Below are 18399 nucleotides of genomic sequence, written 5' to 3' on the forward strand. Positions count from 1 at the left end.
TTTTTTTACTGTAAGCTGCAACGTTACTGTTTTCAATGTGTTGTCACTGTTTGTTAACACCATATTAACTTAAAAGGTGACAAAATGTCAGTGTTACATTTACAGAATGTTCCACTGCCCCAAGGTGACCAAATAATCCATTACTGCTATTGCCCAGAAAACAATTAAGTGTATGGAATTGAACGTCTGTGATCGCATGGCATATGCACAAACTCCATTTGATGGTGAAAATGTGGACCAAATGAATTGGTACGGCTTTTTCCTTTAAATGAGTAGCATCAACCTAAAAGGGTTTACGACTGAAAATTTGCCTTGGGCTAAATCTGGCACATTTCCATCACATTGATGATGATTAATGTTTTGCTGTAAAGTAAAACCTTTGTCAGAAAATGTTCAGCTTGAGAAGAAGATTATTAAGAAGATATTTATTTTGTACATTGTGAAGCTGTTATACAATTTAATGTGTTGCATCTAACCAAGCAATAAAATAAAATACAGAAAATGTAAATATCTTTTTTTTTTGATAAAACTATTTCTTCAACCAAACAGATGTGCCAAAAACACACATTAACATCCGAAAAAATATCAACCACCCAATGCAACAACTGATCTTCTCCAAGTTACACTTATGCTCATCAGCAGACACTTGTGCAAACCTTATGTCATAATAACCCAAAGCACAAAAAAAGTCTTGTAAGTTTGCTTATTGCTGCCTGTTGGTGTAATGGTAAAAAAAGAAAAAAAAAGAATAGCGTTGGTTCTGCTGTAAATGTCCTATGCATACATACTCCAGTAAATGATGTTGAAGAGCAGGTAGGCCAGGGGAAATAAAACCCTGGAGTAAGAGTCGATCATGTAGCTGTTGCTCCTTATGAAGCTGAGGTGTTGTTTTATAGGGTGCTTGTGGTGTAGCCTGGTGCCCTCCGTGGGTGCAGATACTGTCGAGTTTCTAGTCTGGGTGTTCCTGCCTGTATTTGAGGTGCTGGAGCCCTCTGGGAAAGAAGTCAGGTCAATGTCATTGTCATGGAAACAGCCATCGAAAGCCATAGCCTGGGTGGCCTCATAAGAGTCAGGGATCTGCAGTGACGGAGGGGAAGAGAGGAGAGACAGGCTGTGAGGTGGTATGATTGAAATGATTAGGTCATGAGATTAACAGTAAGAAGACATTCAAGGCTACACAAAAACACTCAATCAATGACCTTTGCCCTCTTGAGCTTCTTCATCTCCTCCACTGTGGTGAAGTAGTTGACAGCAGCGTACTCAATGACGGACAGGAAGACAAACAAGAAGCTTGCCCACAAGTAGATGTCCACGGCTTTGACGTAAGACACCTGTGGCATAGAGGCTGAGACACCAGTGATTATGGTAGACATTGTCAGAACAGTGGTGATGCCTGGACATAGAGAGAGAGAGAGAGCCAGAACAAAGAACACACAATCAGTATTAAATATGTTGCCTCAAAAATAACAATGTACAGACATGTTAAAGGAATAGTTCAACTTTCTGAATAATGTAATTATTTCCTTTTTTAGCTGGAAGTTATTTACATGAAGAGGCACCACTCTCGTACCACCAAATCTTTCCACAGCGTTTTTTTGGACAGATTTTAAAAACAAGATATAATACAAAAATGAGTGATACGAAGTGTTAGGCAGATTTTGTTAACTTTGGAAAGAGACAGCTTTTCCCCCTGCTTTCACTCCTATACGGTATCCATCTTCCCGTTTTCTTTGGTTAAAAAAGCAAATAAGCATATTTCTGATCATATCAAAAAATAATTAAAAAATAAATAAAATAACTAGGTGCAGTGATATTTTGGTAAAAATGTGTTTGGATATACAAGTTCATAGTTATAGGCTATTGTTTAAAAGTGTAAATGGTCATAATGACTCATGTTCTCAGTACCCAGGGAGACACGGGCAGGCACAGCCCTCCTGTCTATCCAGAAAGACACCCAGGACAGCATCACCATCAGCATGGTGGGAAAGTAAGTCTGAAGCATGAAGAAGAAGATATGCCTCCTAAGAATGAAGTTTATGTAGAGCCGATTGTACCAACCTGGAACAGAGATAAAAGTGTTGGTGGGCTGAGAAACTGGTCAACGTAACAGTTAGTTGCAGCAGAATACAAGACAATCACTCTGGGAACTGTTGCAAAAAACAGCAAGTATTTTCTGGAGCAGATCCGGCTAGAGTCTAGACCACATGTTACAGTATATAACAACCTCTTGGAACAGATAGTGCCCCACAAGCTTGTTCAACACTGAGAAGAACCTCCCTGGCCACCTTTCCATCACTTTTTCCCACACTGAAAATGTGACTGTACTTTGGAAGCAGGCGGGATTTCAAAAAGTGGGGTCATCTAACTCTCACCAAGAAAGCGCCGAGTGTAGTCTAATGTATTTCTTAAAATGTCTAACTATTACTTAAAATAGACCTGTAGTATTACTTTAATAGATTCAATCTGGTTAAAAAGAGACGCCTGGTTTTATTTATTTTGCACACATGAATCTTAAACTACAATAAAATAGTCCTCATCACACTGTTGGCTGTATGTAGCAGCAGGTGTAAATGTGAATCTGTATATTGATTTTTAGAAAAAACAGCAGTGTTTTTTTCTGATATAGGCCTACAGTGTATTTAGATAAAACCATGAGCTATTTGGTCATTCCAAAAGCAGGCACAACTCAGAAGGCCCTGCATGAGCCTCTGAACTTACATACCAGTGCTGCTGTAGAAGGCAAGCCCATAGTAAGGCTGGAAGTCTTCCACAAAAAACTGAGAGAGCACAATCTCGTCAGTCCTTAAAGAATCGTTCCCGTTCTTCCAGTAGAGCATTAGGTCGTTCTCATTGTAGGCATCTTCAATAGAGGAGAGAAGGAGGATATCAAATAAAATCAAAACAGTTTTAATAATATAGCCCATTATCACAAATAGCCATTTGCCTCAGTTGGTCCATATGACACCCTCTGCCCTAAAACCCTTAGCTCTACAGAAGAGTAATATATGTTTTTCCTCAGAGGAGAGGAGGGAGCAGACAGAGAGTGAGAAATAACTGTCAGGAAGACAATCAAAATCCCAAATTCTTCATAGAAAGTAATTCTGAATATGTTAGGAATTATTAACAACCTCAAGTTGTTAGTAGAATTGAATAAAATAAATCCCAGTAAATCCCCCATCATAAAGGCCGACATATAATGGACAGAGACTGATCTGAAAGTGGATTATGACTCATTTACTCTTTGCTAAGAGCAGATGGTGAGCCTACCAACCATCACCATCATCAGCCTACTTTATGATGCTTCTAAAATAAATCCAATAGTGACGATCAACATTGATAGTGTATGCAATTTAGTAAGCTCATCCACGAGCCAGTGCCTTTAAACTACAAATCAGTTTATCAGAGATTGTGTAACATGTTTTCCAGTTGAAAAGTAAGCAATCATGTTACGTAAAGTAGATTTTTGCACACAATTTTTTCAACAACATCAGTATAATTCATTGAAAAAAACTTTGTATAGACTTTTAGGCATTTGCACACAAAAAAAGCAGTGTCCAAACTGTAGTTTGATACTCACAACTCTCAAGCTCCAGAGAGCAATTCTGTGTGTCCAAAGGGAAACTACTGAAGTCCATTGCACAAAGCGCGGTCACCGTTATCCTAAAACACAGCTTAGAGTTAAAGAAATACCCACTCAAATCAAGCAGTCACTCTGCATCAGAAACACATTCACATTTAATGCTATATTTAAATTAAACTTAACAGCTCGGGTGCATGGATACGCCTAAGACAATCAGCTTTTCAGGTCTCAACTACAACTACTGGGCCTATTTTCAACAGTTAAGATGGGGACATGAACCCATCTATTCATTCAAAAAACTATTTCTGTGCCAGACAGGCTCTGTGTTCCTAGCAAGCTGTTGTAAATGATGCCATATTGTGGACATCTGCGTTGACATGGATTTGATTACTATGGTATGACAGCTTACTGACCACATTCTCATATTCCTCTCAGGCGGCACTTTCTAAACCTTGCAGTAATAATCCAGTGGATTGTTTAATACCTTTATGGAGTCATTTAATGAGGTTAAAACGAGACTTTGTAACAGATAAAAGTAGGTAGGATTCTCTTAGCAATATATAATTGATATACAATAGAAGACACCCTTGTTCATTTCAGTATACCCAGGGAATCTTCTGCTATCCATACTTGGTCTGGTATTAACAGTGCCTTGTGCTAGTTTATGTTACCCAATGTTAGCAAACTTAGATGCGGTTACTGACATGAATGAGTAAATTTCACTGACTTAGATGCTCTTCTGTACTTTTTCTCCTGTTACAACAGTGTTACTGGACACAGATAAACAGAACGGTATACCTTTAAAGTAACAAACAAATTCAATGTTCCATTAACATGATCTGGTCGAATTCAAAACTGCCCAAACAATCTTCAAACCCAGAAATAATATGTTACCAAAAAACATACAGGCAATGTTTTCTGAAAGGGAGGGAGGTTATAAGTTAAGGGGACAGCTAAACTTCAAGGTCCACCGCAAACGCACAACCAAAAAGAGCTTTTGTATGAGCATCTACGCGGAGTTAAATTGTGGAATAAGTTAAGTGTGGAAGTACAGAAAAGCCAAAACATAAGACAGTTTAAAAACAAATGTAAAGACATCATCTTCACAAAGTACAGAAATTTGGAAGAGCCTCTGTATCATGGACATATGTAAACTGTAGTTTTGTAATATATATGGTATTTGTATTTATAATATTTATATATTTATATACAGTCCCCTCCATAAGTATCGGAACAGTAGGCCAATTCCTTTATTTTTGCTGTAGACTGGAAACATTTGGGTTTTACACCAAAAGATGAATATATACAATAGCTCAACATTTCAGCTTTCATTTCCAGGTATTAACATCTGGATCTGATACACAACTGAGAAGATATCATTATTTGTAAAGGAACACCACATTTTTTAGGCGAGCAGAAGTATTGGAAAAGATAGACTTTAAATAAATTAAAGTGAATAAAACATACTATTTTGTCGCAAATCCTTTGCTTGCAATAACCGCATCAAGCCTGTGACCCATTGACATCACAAAACTTTTGCATTCTTCTTTTGTGATGCTTTTCCAGGCTTTCAACGCAGCCTCATTCAGTTGTTGTTTGTGTTAGGGGGTTACTCTCTTAAGTCTCCTCTTTGGCAGGTAAAATGCATGCTCTATAGCGTTTAAGTCTGGAGATTGACTTAGCCAGTCTAAAACCTTCCACTTCTTGCCCCTGATTAACACCTTCGTTGTGTTTTGGGTCATTATCTTGCTGCATGATGGAGGATCTTCCAATCAGTTTGGTTGCATCTTTCCTTAAATTGGCAGACAAAATGTTTCTGTAAACTTCTGAGTTCATTTTGCTGTTGCCATCATGTGTTACATCATCAATGAAGAATAATGAGCCCGTCCCAGAAGAAGCCATGCAAGCCCAAGCCATGACATTGCCTCCACCGTGTTTCACAGATGAGCCTGTATGTTTAGGATCATGAGTAGATCCTTTCTTTCTCCAAACTTTAGCCTTTCCATCACTTTGGTAAAGGTTCATCTTGACAACAACACAGTAACACATGATGCCAACAGAAAAATGAACTTAGAAGTCTACAGAAACATTCGGTCTGCCAATTTAAAGAAAGATGCAACCAAACTGATTGGAAGATGCTCCATCATGCAGCAAGATAATGATCCAAAAACACTGCAAAAACAACAAAGGAGTTCATCAGGGGCAAGAAATGGAAGGTTTTAGACTGGCCAAGTCAATCTCCAGACTTAAACGCTATAGAGCATGCATTTTACCTGCTAAAGAGGAGACCGAAGGGAGTAACCCCCCAAAACAAACAGCAACTGAATGAGGCTGTGGTGAAAGCCTGGAAAAGCATCACAAAAGAAGAATGCAAACGTTTTGTGATGTCAATGGGTCACAGGCTTGGTGCAGTTATTGCAAGCAAACACAAATTAATGTTAATAAGCATCTAATAAGGTCCTTATTACCTATTTACTAAGGCTTATAACAAGAACCTTAATATAAAGCGTTACCAGTGTTGGCGACAAAATATTACGGTTTATTCACTTTAATTTATTTAAAGTCTATCTGTTCCAATAATTTTGCTTGCCTAAACATGTGGTGTTCCTTTTCAAATAATGATATCTTCTCAGTTGTGTATCAGATCCAGATGTGAATACCTGGAAATGAAAGCTGAAATGTTGAGCTATTGTCTCATATTCATCTTTTAGTGTCAAACCCACATGTTTCCAGTCTACAGCAAAAATAAAGGAATTGGCCTCACTGTTCCGATACTTATGGAGGGGACTGTATATAGTCATTTACAATACATGTATAGTTATTTATAGTTATGAATTGTTTATAGTATTTATATATAATTGTTTAAAATAATTTTATGTGATTATATTAATTATTCATACATATATATATATATATATATATGCATTAGTATAGCTTTCTATCATATCTACTGACATGTTAATAACATAATACTAACTATCAAGGCTAAATTGATCTGTTAAGGTGTAGGGGTAGATACGTTTTTTTTTACTTCCCCTTACCCCCCTTCGAGCATGTAGAAAGTGTGTCTGTTTTTTCTTTTTTTCTTTTTTTACATTTATTTTTATTTATTTATTCATCTATTACTATTTAAACTTCTTTTATTTTATTGTTTGCATGTTCGAAATAAAGAAAATCAATCAATCAATGAATTAATGTAATTATCACATGCTGCCTCATTGACCGCTGTTGCTTCTCATTGATAGAAGTAATCTCCTTATGAAAAACATGAACGGAAGATATACCTGACACTGTAGAGGATATTGCCGTCGGGATAAACCCTCAGCATGATGTTCTCCATGGTTGTATCATGGATAAAGGAACGCTTAGAGTGGACAAAGAACACGTCAGGGACCCAGATCTTTTTTACAAGTCGTGCATCAAAGGTACGACTCTTGTTGCTGCTGGAAGGGAAGGCCAAGCGATCATCCTGCCAGTAATGCCTCAGGTACAAAGTCATGGTGAAGTCCTGAAAACACAACCCAAAGAAAGTTGAAGCCTAACAGATCAAGGAGACACTGTATGGTTAGACTAGCAACCGGAATCCCTAATGCACGTACCATGTTTACTTCAGAGATGCTGTCTATGCTCTCTACTTGGACGTCGATGCCGACAGGGATAGCGGAACCTGCAAAAGGTCAAACGTTGTTTGGATCGGCTTTAAGCAACAGTTGGAAGACTTTCTCCATGAATCATCTGTCTACACATCTGCCACAGATTATACTGTATATGTGGAAATCCCACCAGTGAGCTATAAGAGATAAGCCCCACATCTTACTGACAGGAAGTTGGATGAAAGTGACGAAACTGAAATTGTGATGGTTCTTAAAGATCTCCTATTATACTGCTTTTCTGGTCTTTTCTGGTCTTCTCATTAATGACTCGTATAGAGCAACCTGACACGAATCACAGCACAAAAAAACATGTAGATTTTCGGGAAACTCTTCCTCTCATCTGTGTGTATTAAGCAGTCTCTGTCCACACCCGGCTTTGTGCTTCTCCGCCCCCTGTCACCCCTCCTGCAAACCCCACTCCGTTGTGATTGGTTACCTTCCTTACGGAACACTTTCAGCAGCACGTGGGCAGATTTGAGCAGGCAGGTGGGGGCATGGCCGGAGTGTGCCTGAGCATGTTGCAGCATTACCATACATGGAAAAATCCGGATTTGTTACGTAACGAATCCTGGAAATTTGAACAAGTGAATTCTCGACTGGCTACCCTAGTGTTTAGCGCTCTGCACAGCCACCCCAGACGGTCAGCAGGGAATACGTCTAAATGCATGTAAGTCATTATTTGATACTTTAGTATGGTTAAATATGACTATAATGAAATATTATATTATCATTATCATATTATAAATATTATAATATTGACATTCTGCCCACAGGCTTCTTTAAAACTGTTTTTAGCTGTATGGCCTCAGATGTCCTAGAAATTGTCAATATGTCCCTTCGCACTGGTGTATTCCCACAGGCCCTGAAAACAGCTGTCATCAAGCCACTCCTAAAAAAGAAAAATCACTCATGAACAATTATAGGCCAATATCCAACCTACCATTTTTAAGCAAGATCATTGAAAAAGCTGTTCATCATCAGCTAAATAACTACTTAGCAATGAATAACTGCTTTGATGTCTTTCAGTCAGGTTTTCGACAACACCACAGCACTGAGACCGCTCTGGTTAAGGTCCTCAATGACATCCACTTAAACACAGACAGTGGCAAAAGCTCTGTATTAGTTTTATTGGATCTCAGTGCTGCGTTCGACACAGTTGACCACAGCATATTGCTAGATCGACTTGCCAACTGGGTTGGACTTTCTGGAACTGTGCTAAACTGGTTTGAATCATACTTAAAGGAAAGAGACTACTATGTGTCAATAGGCAATTTCACATCCGAGCGAACAAATATTACATGCGGGGTCCCCCAAGGTTCCATTCTTGGGCCTCTTCTGTTTAACATATACATGCTACCGCTAACTCAGATTATGAACAAAAACAAATTATGCTGCCATAATTATGCAGACGACACACAAATTTACATAACCATATCACCAGGAGACTATAGTCCGATTCAAGCACTAAGTAAATGCATTGAACAAATCAATGACTGGATGTGCCAAAACTTTCTTCAATTAAACAGCGACAAAACTGAAGTAATTGTCTTTGGTGCCAGGGATGAACAATCAAAAGTCAGCGCACAGCTTAAATCTGTTATGTTAGAAAGCACACACCAAGCTAGAAATCTTGGAGTAGTGATAGATTCCGACTTGAATTTCAAAAAACACATTAAATCAATTACTAAGTCAGCCTACTACCACCTTAAAAATATATCGAGAATTAAAGGGCTAATATCTCAGCAGGACTTAGAAAAACTTGTCCATGCATTTATTTTTAGTAGACTTGACTACTGTAATAGTGTCTTTGCAGGCCTTCCTAAAAAATCAATCAGACAGCTTCAGCTAATTCAGAACGCTGCTGCTCGAGTCCTCACTAGGACCAAAAAAGTAGATCACATTACCCCAGTTCTTAGGTCTTTACACTGGCTTCCTGTCACTCAAAGAATTGATTTTAAAATATTGATGATGGTCTACAAAGCCTTAAATGGTTTAGGGCCAAAATACATTACTGATCTGCTGATACGTTATGAGCCGCCCAGAGCCCTTAGGTCGTCTGGGACAGGTCTTTTAAAAGTCCCCAGAGCTAGGACTAAACAGGGAGAGGCGGCATTCAGCGTTTATGCGCCCAATGTCTGGAACGGACTGCCAGAGAGTCTGAGGTCCGCTGAGACTCTCAGCTCTTTTAAATCGGGTCTCAAAACGTTCTTGTTTCCCTTTTAACCTGTAATTTTTTTTTTTTTTTTTTGGTAAAATGTTTTAATTCTTTTATTTAAATGTTGTATTTTTATCCATGTCTTAAAATTGTTCCTTTTTTTTTTTTTTTTTGTATTTGTATTCTTTATTTGATTTTAACCCTGTGAAGCACCTTGAGTGGCCCTGTGCCTGAAATGTGCTCTATAAATAAAATTGCCTTGCCTTGCCTTGCCTATAAATCATTATAACAATGTTTATAGGTCATAAAAGTCGAAAAAGTATAATAGGTCCTCTTTAAGAATGACTCAGTTAAAGCTGTGTTCATATTATATTTCAATAAATCCTGTGTAGCTACAACATCACTTCAACATCACTTCCACACAACTGACAGATAAGAGGTCATACACACCAACCTCCTCATCTTTCCAATTCTCTTGGTCACTCAAGAAGTACTGATAAGATGCGACAAAAATATCGGTTTATAATACTAATCGAAATGCATCTAATTCACCCTATGGGACCACAGAGCCTAGATTTTCATTTACGACAACCAAGATGGAACCTAAAATGATGTGTTACTGAGTCAACTACCTATGTAGACTGTCAACAACAAAACACGTTATTCATTATTTTATGTTCTTTAAATGCTTCTTTCAAAAAGACTCTGAAGCAAGCCTATCCAAACAAGAAGCAAGACAAACAATCACAAACACCTACAATCTTAATTAGCAGTGGTCCAGTTAGAGAGAAGACAAAAAAAGAAAAGAAAAGAAAAGAAAAGAAAAGAAAAAAGATCCAGTTGATAATTGTACCAAAGAGGATCAACTTGGTCTGGAAGTGCACATGCTACTGTAGCCATCTGCAAAGATAAACCCAAAAATGACGTTACAATGCTAGATGTCAATACCCACATATTGTATGCTACTGTTTACCATGTATAGTAAGTGGAATGCTCCTTCCTTATGTCATCGTCCAACGGCAGAACAGTGCAAACCTATGATGTAAACATCCTGTTCTCTCAATGCCATTATCTAATGAAGGTAAGCACTCCAAACCATCTCTCTACAATAAAAATGGCGTGGCTGAAGTGGGAGGGATTATATCTAACAGCTATGGGCCTGGAAGTAGAGCCCTGTTCATTAATATCTTCTTCTTTTTTGTACAATGTCAGGTATTTTCACTATTTGACAAACAGAAACTCTCTACTATCAGCAAAGATTAAATGCAGATGTCAAACGATGATTGATGGAGTCAGCTCAATGACAATGGTTTTAGGAATCAGAAAGCTATCATTGGCCGAAAAGCAAAAGTCAACTGCAAAAGTCAACGATCATTGTGATCAAATTGTTGACAGTTGTAAATATATTTAGTGATATACCCTCTGAAAATGAGAGGTTCATAAAGAGTTCATCTACTGTGTGTGCAAGAAACAAACAAACAAACAGTTACACAAAGACAAATAATTTGACAAAGCACTCAATCCAACCATCAACACTTTGCTGATTATGTAAGACCTCATTGTTTGCAGAGAAAACCTAATCACACAAGAGCTGACACAGTGACACAGACGTACAGGAGGTTTGTAACAGTCAATTTCTCACAGGACAACCCCCCCCCCCCCCCCCCCCCAATGCATGCATTTACAGGTTTTGTGTGACAGTTTCTTTGTAAGGAAATGCACATTTGCTGTGTCATATGTACATCTGCTCTTACAGGAACTAAATGGCAGAAGAACTAGTTAGTGTCGTTTTCATTCAAAGGTTCACAATGTTTCAGGAGAGTTTAACAACTGAGGAAACACCCACTAAGAGAGGACTGAGACGGTAACTCAACCAATTCACAGGCCTTCAACCCTTTCTGACTGCAGACAAGTAGCCTTCAGGGGGTGATTGAAAAGGATGCTGAACACAGAGGACATTGTTTGAATGTAAAGTGATTATTGAATAATTATTGTATTTTCCCCAGGGTTGGAGTCACATGAAAAATATAAAGCTTGTTTTTTTGCTATACATATTCTACAGTGTCAGATATGGAAGGTAAAAGATAAGATATCATGCTCCTTTTCAGGTTCAACATTTTAATATGGGTTTTTACTAGAAACAGTTTTCCTGATATAGTGTACAAAAAAAATATATTTCTCAAAGTGCCATTGCTGAATCTCCTCTTTTCAGCATCTGTCTGAAAACATTATATTAGAGAGATTAGAGTCTTTTTTAGCCCCAACTTTAAGAAAGCCCAGTCTGCTCTGATTGGCCCTGAATATGACTGCCTGTTAGACTCAGAGGTATGATATAATATGATAGGATAGTACTTTATTGTCAGAGCAAGTCTGAAATTTGTCCATTGTACCTTTGCTCCATAAGGTACGGAGGGCTGTGGGGTTGCTTATCACAGGTGGAAGTAGTGCTTAATTAGGTTGGTAATGAGGGGGCGTGGCTTCTCTCCTTATGACGTCATATGGTGAAATAACTCTGTCTGGGGTTTTTGTACATCAGTAAGGTGGAGGCAGATATTGCGTCAGGGAAACAAACCGGCTCGATCAAGCCCGGCTGGGTCGCCTCTGTGGGGGTGTCTGATTGTTGACCCGAAACACCGGTTCAGACGGTGCAAATGTCACAGCACTCAGGTATTATCCCTGGTGAGACGCAGGAGGAACCTCCAGGTGATACACACCCCAGACCCACGCAGAGTATCAGAAGATTATTGGGTGTAGTGGCCCCAAGCTAAGGAGAAAGAATGGCTCCAGTTCGACGTACTTCAGTTTTTCCATCTTGGAAGCAACAGCCAAGGATGAAGCTTATCGACGCCTCCAGAAAATGACCCCCATCATCGTCGGCCTAGCTGCTGAGAGATTCGGCATGGAGGAGAAGAGAGAAGCGAAAATCCCCTACACTATGAACAACAGAGCGAGCAAGATCCACCAGCTTAGGTAGGAGCTGAACAGCTTGAGGAAGCAGTTCCAAGAGGCAAGAGATCTATGAGGTCCCGATCTCTACTGAAGGTTTTGAGAGGAGAGTCAGCAAGTTCCTTCGGAAGTGGCTGGACGCAGCCTGAGCACCATAGTGCTGTACAAGTAGAACAACAAGCTGAAACTCCCTATCAGCAGCCTGAATTAAGAGTTCAGGGGGTCCCGTACAAGGGAGGTGCTGTGATATCGAGAGACGTGCGGCCCAAAAGTCTCTCAAGCTGGGATCAAGGTCATGAGAGGGCAGAAGTGGAGAGCAGCAGAGGTTGTTAAAGATGCAGTCATGGCTAAGGCACAGGGTGCTAGCTGGTGGGCACAGTGTCTTGTGGAAGAACTGGCTTGGGCAGCAGCAAAACACTTCACTACGACAAGGCACAGGGGAAGGACAAGAGGTCACTTATTCAAAAGGAGGTGCGAGTGTCAGCAGCAGAGGAGCCAGCCAGCAGTCAGTTGGAATGCGGCAGCAGGCAGCCTGGACAAGATAGGAGCAAGCGATGGAGTGCAAAGTCTTTGAGCCGAACTTTGAAATGCCGAGCCCCATCGAATCAAATTCTTAATCCAGGCTGTCTATGATGTGCTACCAAGCCCATCCAACCTGCTTTGCTGGGGGTTGGTGGAGTCACCAGCTTGCCCCCTGTGCCTGAAGAGAGGGACCCTGGAGCACATGCCCAGTGCAAGCGCTTCCACTCAGCGAAGAAGACCATTGCTTTCATCATGGCAGGGGAGAAGTATACAGCAGCTGCCAGGACCACATCCTAAAGCCTGGAAGCAACAGAGCAAGACTGGCAGCTGAAAGTTGACCTGGGGAAACAACTAAAGTTCCCAGAAGCTGTTGCCACAACAACACTGAGGCCAGACATGGTGGAGTTTGGAGCTCACTGTACTTTGGGAGGGCAGAATTGAGGAGGCCAACAAGAGGAAGAGAGCCAAGTAAAGCAAACTGGTGGAGGCGTGCAGAAGTAACGGGTGGCGAGCAAGGTGTGAACCCATAGAGGTGGGATGCAGAGGATTTGCTGGCCAGTCCGGCTCTGCAGGGCCTATGACATACTGGGCATCACAAGGGCCGGTAGTCGAAGGGCCATGAAGTTGGCCACCGACGCAGCAGAAGTTGCGGAGGCTGTAGATCAGAAGAGGAGAGCAGTGGGTGGTGTACCCTGACACAAGCTGGGGCTCGATCAACCCCGGCTGGATGGCCTGGGTAAGGGTCTCTGATTGTTGAAAGACCCGAAACACCCTATGACCCCAGGTTACATTACTGAGGATGTGTCCAGGTGCATCACAAGTTGATGTATTTCATAAGAGGTGGAAAACAAGAGAAAGGGAGGTTTTTTCTCATATTTTGAACAGTCTCTAGTCACACTGGGGATTCATATTAATGTTAAAAAACTATGAAAAAGTGCATTTTTCTCAATAGGTGACTTTTCTACCTCTGACATTATCACACAACCTCCTAAACCTAAAATTTTTTTTTTTGGATATCCTCCAACATTGTCCTCCCCCAAAGAATTAGGTAAACAGTTGAGATTATATATCCGGACTACTGACAGCAGTCATTGTCTCTCACGGCAGATTATCTAGGTCACTTAAGGATTTTTTATTTTTGGGTGGCGTAATACCAATGAAAGGACGGTAACCTACATTAACGTGACTGAGTCGACGCAAAAGCACATGGTTATTAAAAATAGGAAGATTAGGGTGTGTGTCTTACCTCCAAAGCCTGGCCGCATTGCAAAATCGTGGTCTTCAATCCGAAGCAGCTGCTCAGATTTAATAAGCATGGACTTGGTGCTGTCCATCTTTTTCAATTTAAGATCCACCCGCCTGAGAAGCAAATAGAACAGACAGCTTGCCTAGAAACTCTTTCTCTGCCCCATCTTAATCAATCAATCAATAACGCTTATTTAACCAGATAACAGCTCATTGCAATTTTCTCTTTTCCATATTCTTCTTTCAAGAAACCTCTTTTCCACAGAAACAAACTGTAAACAGAGCTGACATATTGAGTTGAGGGGGTTAAGTATGATACATTGGATTTGAGCACTCAGATTACAACCAAAGGCCTTGGTTCTAAAGGAAATTAAAGTTGAACATGTTGTGTTTTTTTGTGTGTTTTTTTCCCACAAAGAGTCCATCTGTCTACTCTCGCTTGCTAGAAATCCTCATAAAGAGACTGCTGTCAACCAAAAATGTGCTCTTTTATGACCTAAGTAACCCCTTTTAAATTTTCAAATTGCTAAGTGATATCTATTTGAGGGGACTACATATAACTTTATCATAAAAGAGAAAAGTCAGCCTAATAAAATGCACAGATCTCCTTTCACCATACACAATCCCTCACTTGCTCTTACCTTGCCAACTATAAAGCATATATGTCATGGCATTGTAAAGTAGCATACAGAAAAGCCTCCCATGAAGCCACAAAATAAAGCAGAAGTCATAGGAGAAATCCCACTGTGTCTCACCCTCCGTGCTTCTGTTTGGTGTTCTCGCCGACGTACTGCTCCTTGTGTCTCTTCTTGTTGAGGAAGGTGCTGCTGTTGAGCTGAGTGACAGGCCAAAACCAGGCCAAGCACATCAGTCTTAAGGCCAGGAAGGCCACTCTCATGGTTGAGCTCGGGCTGGATAGACAAGTCCAGGGAATGCCAAAGCTGTCCCCTGTCCTCTACTGACACGGCCATGTCCCGGCAGCCCTCATTCTGCCCTGCTACGCACGCACCCCGGCTACTGCATGATCCCTCTCTCTCATCTGCTGCAACATGGTGAACATCAGTCCAGATATCCAGCGCTTAGCTCCAATGTACAGTCATCCCCCTGGTTGAGTTGGCTTGTCACTGGGCCATCCTCTGCTGCTTACGTCTCCCGACACAACATGTTGCTCCGACTCCCTACTGTCTCCTCCCTCGGATTTAATACCAAATATCAATTTATTCCTATAATGACAAAGGAATACCATTAATTCCTCTCTAATCTTCTTATCTGTGGTCGGTGAAATCTTTCAGTAACCTACAAACTGGAGGCAGAAGCGGGCGGGGAGGGGAGGGGTAGGATAATACAACCAGCAGTTTCATCATCATTCTGACCAGATGAAAATAAAAAGCTTGTAGCTTTGTGCATGTCTGGATTTTCCCAAGGCATGAGCACTGTGGGGGTGGACGCAAATGATCCCATTTGAACAAGTCAATTGCAAGCATATGCCTGGTTGGGCTGCTTCTGAAAATGTTGAACTTATGGCTCCTGAGCAGACTCCTAAAATAAGACTTTTTAAAATTGACAGGGCTATTTTCATGGATTGTAGATTTGTCCATCCCTGTATGTTTATGATTATGCTGTTTTTAACACCCTTACTATTCAATTCTATTATTTTTATTTAAATAGATACTATGCTAGTGGCTTAATCATCTCATATTCATATCCAGTCAAATACAACTGGCTATCCCCTTCTAGGATGTATTCATAGTAGCTCTTATTGATTAATAAAAGAGAGGGTCAAAGCTGTATGCCTTCGACTATACCCATAACAACAGATTGATGGTCCCTATTCCTACATATAAATACAATATATGAAAAATGTTAGAAAGGCAAATACTGATCAAACTGAAGATACTTTACTTGATATAAATTGGAATGTAACCTTGACATCTTGTCTTTCAACCCTATTATTAGGAAACAAACAAATAACAAGGTTTGACTTTTTTTCTTGGTGTCATTCTAAATGCATTTAGCTGCTGTACCATGATGTCAACAGTAATCAGCCCATATACACAGTTGTTTAATCTGGGATTAAAGTTGAGGGCAGACATGAGCAGTGCCATCTTAAAGAACCTGACACGTGGACATTAGCTCTCTTGTGCATGTGACCCCACAGCTGTTGGACTGCAGGCAGCCATTAAACATGTGAAGGTGACAATCTGCACTGTGCCCTCTAGAGGTCATTGTCTGTCAAAATATGATGAAAACTGTTTTCATCAAAAGATTTATAAGCCTTGTTGTTTCTACCAACACACCAAAATAGCAGCATAATCCTAGATATATTAGATTAGATTTCTTTAAAAGAGACAACGCACATCAATTTAGATGAGCACCAGAGTCCAGTAAATGTGCCAGATTTACCTATACAGTTATATTTCCTTCTGCAGTCCCAAGCAGGTTAATGATATACCAAACTTATTGTAACTTATTTTTTTCAGGTCATAACTGAAGTTGTTTTTGAGCTAAATAGTCTTCAAACAGTCAGTAGAACACATTTCATAAGAATTGATCCTGAGTTGTGTTTTGGAAGTGAGATGGTGAGGCTGGACATTTTGGATGGTTTTGCAGAACTCAAAGTCCGTTCTATAGAGTTTTAAAAGGAGTGAACTCAGTATAGAGAAATGTGTGTGATCCTCCTTGGTAAGAAGTACAATTTAAACAATACTACATTTAAACTAGGAACATCCGTAGGTTTAGACAAACATCTTGGTATCCAGAAAAAATATTAGGTGTAGGTGTTGTGTAGTGAGGTATTCACAAGGAGCCAGGTTAATCTTTTACCCTCCTGGTTAAGTAGTCAGTGTTTCATTAGTGTGAGGAAGGATGTAAAGTGGAATCACACAGAATCAGTCCACTGCACACCAGTGTGCATGCCAAATACTGTGACAGGATTAACAACTCAGCGCAAGTCCGTCTGGCATGGCAGAGACACAAGGATTTAACATTATGTTGCTTATTTTATTGGGGAAATGGTCATTGACACACTCAAAAGGTAATTGTAATACTCAACATCAGTTCCTACAATTCACAAATAAGTATTTATTCTGAGCTGAGGAAAATTAAATAGATAGGATACTTTCAAGGGTTACTGCTGTGTATAATCTCTTTGTACTAGTATTTAAGAAAAGCCTTAATTGTTAGGTCAAAATTCCACGAGTGAGTTTTGGTATAATTGTCCAGCTAATTTTGACTTTGCAAAATCAAAAGTATTTGATGGCAAAAGCTAAGGGAGAAATGATGCAAACAACATAACTAGCTTAAAAGCATTTTGTTTGTCAATAATGGTGCTTATTTTTGCAGACAGTGTGCGCAGTATTTTTCAAGAGTGTTTATGTATTTCACTGTAGAAAGTGCAAAGGTATGATACCATCCATACACTGATGTAAAATCCCGGCAGACCACATACAGCATTATACAGTAATTGACATTATAAAAGTGATTTCTCTTTGGCAGCTCTGCTTAAAGTGGTAAACTCATCCAGTGAGCATTTTGAATATCAAAGATTCAAGATACATCTCTCCTATATCAGGAACAATCTGTCAACAATCATTTTTATAGCTTAGTATTTTGTGTATTGTAATGTCAGTCATGTTGTCTTTCTGCCGCATTCACGCAGCTTCAAACAAATTACAGCTGTTACAGATAACATTAGTTTGCCTTGATATTTCCACAGCAGCAGCACACGTAGCTGCATTCATTGGCCCAAGAGTGTTACCCAGCTGCACACATCTGGGGGGAGGGAGGACTCACTGAACACTCACGGGGGGTGGGGAGAACAATCTTCATTCTCCTCAAACAAACAGTTCAGTTGTTTATTAGACAATTGAAAACAGGAATCATTAGCTGTGCTCATTTGTAAGAATTTGGATGTGCAGTTTCATGTGGTTGTGAAATATCAGAAATGGCTACATCAATGAAAGGTTGCAAAATTCTGACGCACAGCAGCAGATGTGTCTCACAGAGGGAATGAGCAGCGCTGCAGCAGTGTATAAATAAAATATGTTGTTGATAGCTCATAATCTGTATATACTGTATCTTGACTATTGTTTGTAATAATTACAGCTGTTCTAGACCATTTGTGAAGTCTGCTGATTACAGGCTAAACTCAGTACCCCAAAGATGTGGAGGGAAATGGTAACAGAACAAAATTATGCCTTCAAGAATATGTAATTATGTTGGAAAATTTAGGAAATGGAGGTTACTTTTTTGTTATTGTCATGCTGTAGATAATTACACTTGGAACATGTTCCGTAATA

The 18399-nt window shown here is 39.8% G+C and overlaps 1 protein-coding gene across 1 annotated transcript; it reads right to left on the bottom strand.

Annotated features, from left to right (window-relative positions):
• Positions 1-774: 774 nt before the first annotated feature.
• gabrr3a (gamma-aminobutyric acid type A receptor subunit rho3a) lies at positions 775-14999 on the bottom strand (the record flags this gene model as incomplete). The annotated part of the gene is made up of 9 exons (XM_080040612.1): positions 775-1077; positions 1200-1393; positions 1906-2058; positions 2723-2860; positions 3578-3660; positions 6865-7088; positions 7180-7247; positions 14103-14215; positions 14857-14999. 9 exons carry the CDS (start codon positions 14997-14999, stop codon positions 775-777), a joined length of 1419 nt encoding a protein of 472 aa, XP_079896738.1.
• Positions 15000-18399: the final 3400 nt, after the last annotated feature.

Source organism: Ammodytes marinus (assembly GCF_949987685.1).
Source record: "Ammodytes marinus genome assembly, chromosome: 14".
NCBI lineage: Eukaryota > Metazoa > Chordata > Actinopteri > Uranoscopiformes > Ammodytidae > Ammodytes > Ammodytes marinus.